This window comes from Aethalodelphis obliquidens, unplaced genomic scaffold, assembly GCF_003676395.1.
Source record: "Aethalodelphis obliquidens isolate GAN/ISIS:26980383/991018 unplaced genomic scaffold, ASM367639v1 scaffold8, whole genome shotgun sequence".
NCBI classification, from domain to species: Eukaryota; Metazoa; Chordata; class Mammalia; order Artiodactyla; family Delphinidae; genus Aethalodelphis; species Aethalodelphis obliquidens.
The window spans coordinates 4,558,644-4,567,385 of NW_020837952.1; the positions used below are offsets into that span (position 1 = coordinate 4,558,644).

Below are 8,742 nucleotides of genomic sequence, written 5' to 3' on the forward strand. Positions count from 1 at the left end.
TTGCTCCTGTTGGCTGCCCGGAGACCAGTTTCAACTCATGACCTAGAAAGAAAACTCTGCTTGACTGATGTCTTCTTTTGGAGTTGCACAGAGAGCGCCTGGCAAAAAAAGAGTTCACCTCACTGCAGGTTGTATGGCCTGAGGATGTTGCACCTAACAGCCCCATCTCCCTTTCTGGTTTCAGGTTTCTGAAACAGATCGTGAACTTCATCTAGAGAATTCAGCTGGAAAACCAAGACTGGAAGACTCTTTTTCTTCAGATAGTAAGCAGGAACCAGGCAGAGACCAGGGATTCTTGGAACATCTATCTTCCTTTTGGAGGACACTAAGTTCTGTTTGAAGACAAAGGCAGTTCAGTATGGCAGCAGGACTGAAGGGACACGAAGGAGCTGTTACAGTGATTTGGTGACAGTTCTTCAAACAACAGTGTCTTAAGAAAAGGTGGATCGAGAAACTCGTGAACTTTTGGGTTGCATTAAGAGAAATCAGCATGGCTCAGGTAAAAAGCTCTCGAGTCCTCCTCCTTCAAGATCACTGGGAGGCGTGTTTGCAGTTTCACTCTTGAATGCTGCCTTAGTCAACATATTGACCAACCCAGTGAGCGAAGCTCTGTATTAAGCACCAGGGGGAGATCTAGAGGAAGGAAAGGAGACAGGCCACAGCCCCTGCCTTCAGGGAGCTTCCAGTCAAATGAAGGAGGTAGGCTATACTGCATCACAGGCCCTGATGGGACATTTGCAAAGCAACATGTACTCAGTTTACACTTGGTACATTAACTGCTGAGGGGCACGAGGGAGTGAACAGTCTGGTGAATGCTTCATTTGTTTTTTTTAACGGGAATTTAGTGAGCTCCTGTTACATGCAAGGCATTGTGCTGGGAATACAAAGATGAATAAAATTGTCCCTGTCCCCAACAAGCTTCCAGGCTAGTTGGGTTGGGGCGGGGGGAGATGAAGAGACACTGTATTGTTTATCTTTATATTCACAACACCTTGCCTAGTGGCTGGCTAGTAGTAGAGACATAGTGAATCTGTTGATTGAAGGAATGTGCAATAATAGAGGTATGTACACTGAAGGAGAGGAATGATCCTTCTGCTTGGATGAAAAAAGTTGAAGCTGGAAGGATGCATAGGATTTTGCTAGATAAACAAGCAGAACAGGGCATTCAGACAAGGAGAACTGCATGGGCAGAGGCTTAGAGACGTGGAAGGATGTGGTGATGTTAGGAGTACAGCAGGTAGTTTGCTAGTTAAGGAGGAAAGGATTTAAGTGGGGCCTGGTTAGAGGAATGTGGTAGATAGTGATAGATGGGAACGTTAGGGAAAGGGAGTTGTTTCCTGGGGAAACAAGCAGAGTGACTGAAGGGCCTTTTATGCCTTGCTGAGGAATTAGTCTTTATTCTGTAAGGAATGGGAACTCTCTGAAGAATGCTAAGCAGCAGAGTGACGTCACATCAGTGTATTTGGAAGGTAATTGTCATTGCGGGGATACAGGATGGATTGGAGAGACAGGATGATTTGATAGGTTATTGTAGTTATCTGGGTAGAAAAGCTATATGCAGGCAACCCCAGAGCTGCTCCCAGCTTCCTTCCAGGGACCCTCCCCTACCAGTCTCACCAGGATGGCAGCCTGATTACAGTATAATTGGCTTTCTTCCAGCTGCATGCATAGCTTCCTCCTTTCCATGCAGAGTAGGAGCCCTTCAGTTTCTTCTTCCTTTGTTTGCAGCCCACTTCACAGCATCGTGTTCACTCTTGCTTAAGTCATTTTTAAACTGTATGTATAGCAGGGAATGTGAAAAAATATGGATATGCACACATATAAATGGTGGGCCGGGGTGGAGGAGAGAAATTGTATATTCAACTCCAAAATCCTTCCAAGTGTTTTAATTTTTATATCTGTTGTAATTGGCAACATCTAGGGAATTTAAAATCTAAAGGGAGAAATTAATCTAACTTTACTGATAAACATGTTTGTAGGACCCGATAGAATGTACATTTGGCACCAGTGAGGTCTGCCAATCGTAAGTGGGCTCTGTGAAGCTGAGTGTCATCAAGGGAGGAAGAAGGAAGTTCCCCTAGAAATCTCCCGTGTCAGTGGGTCAACAGGAGAGACCCTCATGCCCACACACAAGGCTTAGAAATACTTCAGAGTAATACATAGACACATGCTTTACCCAGCACAGTGCTAATGAGAGAAGTGTCAATGACAGAAGTGTCAATGACATTGATTATTCACTTGGTCTGTATCTAAATGCTGACAGATGACAAAGTGAGTAGTTCCTGGTGAGGTGAGTTAGGGAGGACTCTTGAAGGAAGCAGGGTTTTGTGGTGAGGAGGGACGCTCCCTAGAGAGAAGCAGCATGTTAGTAGCTGGGTGTGAAAGGTAGTTCTTTAGAAGTTGGCAGTCTGTTTTTGCCCTGCCCTGCCAGGTGACCTGACACCTCATCTCCTTTCAACTTAGGCAAGTCTCCTGGCTTGTGAAGGCCTAGCAGGTGTGAGTTTGGTTCCCACTGCAGCCAGCAAGAAGATGATGCTGAGCCAGATTGCCAGCAAGCAGGCCGAGAATGGAGAGCGGGCAGGTAGCCCTGATATGCTGAGGTGCTCGAGTCAGGTACAGCACTTGAGTCCATTGCGGCACCTGGGGGTCGGGTGGCCCGAGCTCTCTGCCAGAAGATACCCAGCTTTGATTCCTTAGTGCTTCTATTTAGGGAAGTGGGAAAGGGGATCCAGCTGGGGAATGAATGAATGTGGGTATTTTAGAGGATACAGAAAAGGGTACAGAAAAGGAAGGTCTTTTCTGTACAGCAGCTCCTTAAAACCAGGGTACTTGGCGAGGAAATGAATGCATACTTTCTCTAAACCTTCGGGGCAGTGATTTACTCTCATTTGTAAGTTGTCTCAAAGCAGCTTTTGGCCTCCTGTCTTGTGTTCTGAGATGGACTATAAATTTAGATTTGATTTGTATTCAAAGAGCCACCGAAAAGACAGCGATAAGTCCCGGAGCCGCAAAGACGATGACAGCTTGGCTGAGGCCTCCCATTCAAAAAAGACTGTTAAAAAGGCAGGTAATGGGGAGTTCCCAGCGGTCCGGCGGTTAGGACTGGGCGCTCTCACTGCCGAGGGCGGTCCCTGGTCAGAGACTAAGATCCCGCAAGCCATGCAGCACGGCCAAAAAAAAAAGAAAAGAAAAAGGCAGGTAATGGGGTAACTCCCAAACTGGTCCAGCTTGGGAATAGGGCAGTCCTCCTGTTTCTTCCCTCTCTGGCTCAACCCGGAGCTCTCCCTAGACGTTTTGCTCCCTCATAGCCAGTGAGTGTGTCACCCCGATTCCATCCAGAGACCACTTTGGTAATTGATCTGTGCCCTCTCTGAAACATCCTTGGTAAGGGAAGGAGGGTCAGGGGAGCATGAAATTCTGTGGCAAAGGGGCAGGCCGACTCCCCCTCAGGTCAATTCAGAGTGTTGGGTTTGACGAGGCAGATAGCTTGCACACCCTACCTCCTTCCTTAGAAGGTCTTTTAACTCTAAGGAATATGGGAGATGACAGCATCAGAGAAGTTACTTTGTCCAGCAGTTGGAAATAGACCCAGAGCAGAATGGGGGCAAGAAGAGGGCAGAGGGATAGCCTCATGACATACCTGACTCTTGCCCCCAGGTGGTGGTAGTGGAACAAAATGGTTCTTTTCAAGTAAAGATTCCCAAAAATTTTGTTTGTGAACACTGCTTTGGAGCCTTTAGGAGCAGTTACCACCTCAAGAGGCACATCCTTATTCATACTGGTAAGTCTCTTGCTCACATTCAAAGGGGGAGAATAGTCCATAGTTTGTATTATATTTGCGTGTAGCTCTTGTGGGGTTTATTTTAAGGAGTAAGTATTAGAAATACTAATAGAGAAAGAAAGTAAGTGAATGAGGCAGAGACATTGTATGTATCTAGTGTCACTGAGACCAGCAGCTTTGGGGACCCTTCCCCATTAGGTGTCTGCATATTACTAAAAGTTAAAGATTTCTGGGAAAATACCTGGAATGAGGTCCCTGCCATGTATACCTCCTGATGTTCGCTTCTCTCTCTCCACCTGGGCCAGGTGAGAAGCCATTTGAGTGTGACATATGTGATATGCGCTTCATCCAGAAGTACCACCTGGAGCGTCACAAGCGTGTACACAGTGGGGAAAAGCCTTACCAGTGTGAACGGTGTCATCAGGTAAGCTCACGTGTCATCCATTCACGCCCACACACAGACTTTCTTCCCTAAGAACCAGGGCTTGCCGCCATTCCCTGCCTGACAAGGGGCCACCTAGCATTCCTGGCCATGTTAGAGTTAGTACCTCAGGGTGATGTATATCTCTCTGGCCTTATGTAGCTGATCATGGGTAGGGGCCATTAGAATAATTGTAATAATAATAATAGCATTTCTTGGATACTTACTCTGTGCTAGGCACTGTGAGAGCATATCTGACATTACTTTGTTTAACCTTCACATTAACTCCGTGAGGAAGCTGTGTTGTCCTGATTTCACCCATGGGGAAATTGAGATTTAGAGAGGTTGAGTTTCCCAAGGACACAGCAGATCCGGGACAAGAGACGAACTGAATCGAACTTCAGAGCAGGTGCACTTTGGAGGAAGAGATAAAATCTCTGCCCTGGGAGGTCAATATCTGATCTGTAGAGAATGTAAGAGCCAGGACCAAAATAAGACAAGAACAAGAGATGAGAAACAATAACAACTAACACTTCCTGGATGCTTTGCTGGGTCTCAGGCTTCGCTCCGTGCTCTTAGGTTGAATCTGCAGAACACTAGAATGAAAGCTCCAGGAGGCAGAGACCTTGTCCCTCTGGTTCTCCACTCTGTCCTCAGCCCCAAGAACTGTACCTGCCTTGAGATAGATACACAATAAATATGTGATAAACGAAGCAGCCACTCTGTGAGTAGGTACCTTTAGCCCATTTTACAGATGAGTGTACAGATTCAGGGCTGTTAGATAACTTGCCCATGGTCACACGGCTACTAAGCTCTAGGCCAGAATTGAGACTTCGGAGCTTGCGTTCTTAACCACTGTGCACTCATGCCGTCTGTGTACGTGCCAAGGGGGTGTAGAATGGGATGTGTGCCTCTCCTGTGTGGGGAAGGCAGCTCTAGCCAATAGTAACTGAGTTTCTCCTCTCAGGCACTTAACCCTCCCTTTCTTCTCAGTGTTTTTCTCGGACAGATCGATTACTCAGACACAAACGGATGTGCCAAGGGTGCCAGTCCAAGACTTCCGACGGGCAGTTTTCTCTATAGGCGCAAGGGGCCCCGGGTGGTGGGAGTGATCAGAAGATTCTACCGAAGAGCGCACCCCTCTGGTCTGATGGTCCCACCACCACCCCGTCTGTACCTGTCCCCCTCCTGGAGGAGTGGACCCAGGAGACCAGAAGAGTGCATCGGGGACAGCAGGCCCCAGAGCTTCAGCTCTGTAAATAATCTGAGACTATGAGTATCTCGGGGAAGTTCCTTCAGCATTCCTGGGTAGGGAAGCTAGTCCCTGGACCCTTGTCTGAGGTCTTAGGTGGGGACTAAAGGTACAGGACCAAGACTGAAGTGTGGCTCCCACAACCTTGGACTCCAGCTGGCAGCTGAAGTGGAAAAGATCGGGGAGAGGGATTTGTTTGTTCTGTTCTTGTTTTTGTTTATCCAAAAACGATTTCAGCAGGTGCACTGTGGAAACAGGTAATACGGAGGTATAGAGTCCTGGTCAAAGTAGGGACTGTGGCTGGTCCAGCCCTCCCCCAAAATTGAGTTTTTAGTTGCAGTTGATCCTCAATGTTCCACAGCCCTGTACCTCATCTCCTGTTTGAAGGAGAATAGGATCAGGGATGGCAGCTGAGCTTACTTTGGTCTCCTTATACACTGTAGGGACAAAAGGAAGAACAGTGACAGGAGCAGACAAGGGCTGGATCCAAGAAGAGTGGACAGGTACCTCTCATTTCCTTCGGGGAAGAGCAAGAGTTGTGGCCATGGCTGTTGTAATGGCCCATGCCACACTGGTACCTAATGGGGTCAGCTCAAGTGCCTTCTGGAGGAAACTTGGGTGAGAGTGGCCCCTTTCCTTTCTCTCTTTGGGCAGTTGGTCTTGGAGATAGTTTTTGGCTACCTCGCTGATATTGACTCCTAAGCCAGACAGATGTTGAGCAGGAAGTCATGGATGTCAAAGTGGGATCTCTCTCCTTGTGCCCTCTTAGGAGCAACCCAAGACTAGCCCCAAGTTGGGTAACAGCTGTTGAAGAAACAAAAGGAATTTGGTGTCCCCTGACATGACTGTTGGGCAGTGTGAGCTCTTCTCCCTGCCCAAGTCCTATCACTGTATTCAGGTAGAGGAGATGGGGGTCTGGCCTTCAGTCCCAAAGAACAAGGTCTTGGCTTCCTTCTTGATGGCCGTCCCTACCCAACCAAGAACTGCAGGGCGTGGGGATGCTGCGGAGAAAAAACTGAGGAGGAAACCTAACGTAGGTTTTACTCTTAACTGTACTCTTTGCTCCTCTCTGCTCCGAGCCCACCACCCGGTCCACCCCCCAAAAAGCGATCGGGAGTGTGGGGTGTGGGTGTGTGGGTGTGTGTGTGGTATGTGAGTGTTTTTGTATGCTTGGAGATGGCATATTATTGAGCCAAACCCTTCTCTAGCCCTCAGCTCAGGGGAGGATGAGCGTAAAGCAGCCTCTCCTGACCACCTCCCCACCCCAGCAAATCTGAAGGGTGCTTGAGGTCCCAAGAGAAGAACTCAACTTGGGGGACTGGAGGGCTTTGTTTTGGAGGGGTTTTTTAAGATTGATTCCACAGACTGGTGGTTAGGATGTTTCTAACCCAAATCAGGGCTTGTGAATATGAATTTTCTAAAGTGAAATAAAAACCCTCTTCCTGCTAAGGAAAGGATCCTTATGGGAGGTTCTGGGGTTTGGTTGACTCCCAGGTTGTGGCCTGCCCTGACCTGTGGGGAGGAGGGGTGAGTAATTATGGAAGAATCATGGAGACTTGACTTGGTGAACCTGACCAAGCTGTCAGTGGGGATCTGAGATGGCAATCTCCAGGAAGTGATTTCATTTCCCAGAAAAATGTAGGCAGTAGCAGCAGCAGACTCCTGGCTGTTACCTATTCTGGAGGAAATGGCGGGGCGGGGGTCTCCATACCTCTGAGGTGTGAGGATTTCAGGGAAAAAGAAAGGAGGCGTGACACCCTTTAGATCTTCCCTGACAGCATCTGAGATCCTGTGGGGGAGACGCTGGGGAATGTGTTTGCTACCTGTGCTCTTCTAGTTCTGTGCTGGCACTCCCATTTAATGTGGTCCAGAAACTAGACCGCGAGTCCTTGGACCTGCCCTTGGTCCCTGCAAGTAGGGCATCTTTCTGCATGTGAGCCAGCCCCCTCCCTGTTAGAGGGCTCTGCTGGGGGCTGGGATTTGTCTAGGATACATTTAGAAAATTCTGTCCTTCCAAACGCGCTTTTGAAAGTGGGAGGCTTTGCTTCCTGTCACCTGCGGCTAATCTGTTTATGGTTGGGGTGAGTTGGGGTATGTGTGGAGAGAATCACACGAGTGATCTGTGCCCCTGAGTGTGCGAATGTGTGTTTAGGTCCAGATGTGCCCTGGCCCTTTGCAGACCTTGGCTTCCTGCCTGGGTGGGTGGGAGAGAGGGAACTTCTAAGCGAATGTGCAAAGAGCCATACCAGAACCACCCCTGCCGAGGACTGGGTGAGGGGAAACACAGGAGCAGGTGGTTAGCTCAGTTGTCCAGGTGCTGTTGTTCTGGGGCCATGGATGTGTGAGGAGAGAGGAGCTGAGAGTCCAAAGGAGCGATTTAGCGCCCAGGGAGCCCAGGAGTCCCACTTACACCCCAGGGAAATCACAGACCAAGACCGCTGCAAAGGCTCCTGGGCCCAATGTTCCACCCCACTGCTGGGTGGGGTCTAGCACTGGAAAGCCGCCTCAGGTGTGTCTGGAGTGAAGGGAGAGGGAGGTAGGGCCGGCTCTCAGAGACCAGGACATGGGATTCAGGGACCTGGGAAAGAGTAGCGCCAGTTCCTAGGTGGGCTCCTGTACCAGGTCCCACCAGCCCTGCCCTTCCCAGCACCCCAAGTCTTTTCCGTCCACCCCCCCCAATAGCCTCTTGTCATCACTTAGCTACTGATTGTGCCCCCATGGCTTGACATTGGAGGGTTAAATGAGGTGTGGAGTCCGCCACAACTTTTAACCCTCTCCCCAGATGTTCTTTGCCTCTATGTGGCCCTGGGGCTTTTATCTTAATCCCTCCTACCCTACCTTGCCTCTCCATCCTCTTTTTTTTTTTTTTTAATATACTTATTTTGCTATTGGGGGAGGGGAATATCAAATGAACAAGATCACTTTTAAATGGTAGTTTTTATAAAATGTTATAAACTTGTATCTTTTTACCATTAAAGTGCAGTGTATGTTCCTTCGTGATATATTTAGGATATTTAAATAAAAAGAAAATGGGGCTTTTGTACATACTATCTCCTCTTTGGGAAGAATATCCTTGGGAGAAGCTTTTTCACTGGGGCCGAAGTAGTTTTCTTTTTTTCCACCAAGTGTAACCAACCACCCCACGACTTCCAGCACCCTGTAAGCTCCCCTTTGCAGAGAGCAACAAGTAGAATAAATACAGGATATCAGTTCAGAATAAGGAAAAAAAAAAACATGCACAGCAGGACAGAATGAGGCCAGACACCAGCAAAGGCAGCGGTTCTCCAA

The 8,742-nt window shown here is 48.4% G+C and overlaps 1 protein-coding gene across 6 annotated transcripts in view; it reads left to right on the forward strand.

Moving 5' to 3' along the window:
* The window catches only part of ZNF740 (zinc finger protein 740), a 9,598-nt gene extending 1,101 nt beyond the window's left edge, over window positions 1-8,497 (forward strand). Inside the window, exons 2-8 of one of the 6 annotated variants that reach the window (XR_003432793.1) lie at window positions 185-499; window positions 2,464-2,613; window positions 2,974-3,063; window positions 3,658-3,781; window positions 4,087-4,205; window positions 5,196-5,957; window positions 6,224-8,497. Coding sequence is in view for 5 of the 6 variants with exons in the window: in XM_027106417.1 (XP_026962218.1) it covers window positions 491-499; window positions 2,464-2,613; window positions 2,974-3,063; window positions 3,658-3,781; window positions 4,087-4,205; window positions 5,196-5,285 (582 nt within the window). In the remaining variant the exon portion in view is untranslated. The other 5 variants (XM_027106419.1, XM_027106417.1, XM_027106420.1 and 2 more) reach the window with 5 other exon arrangements.
* The last annotated feature ends 245 nt before the right edge of the window (window positions 8,498-8,742 follow it).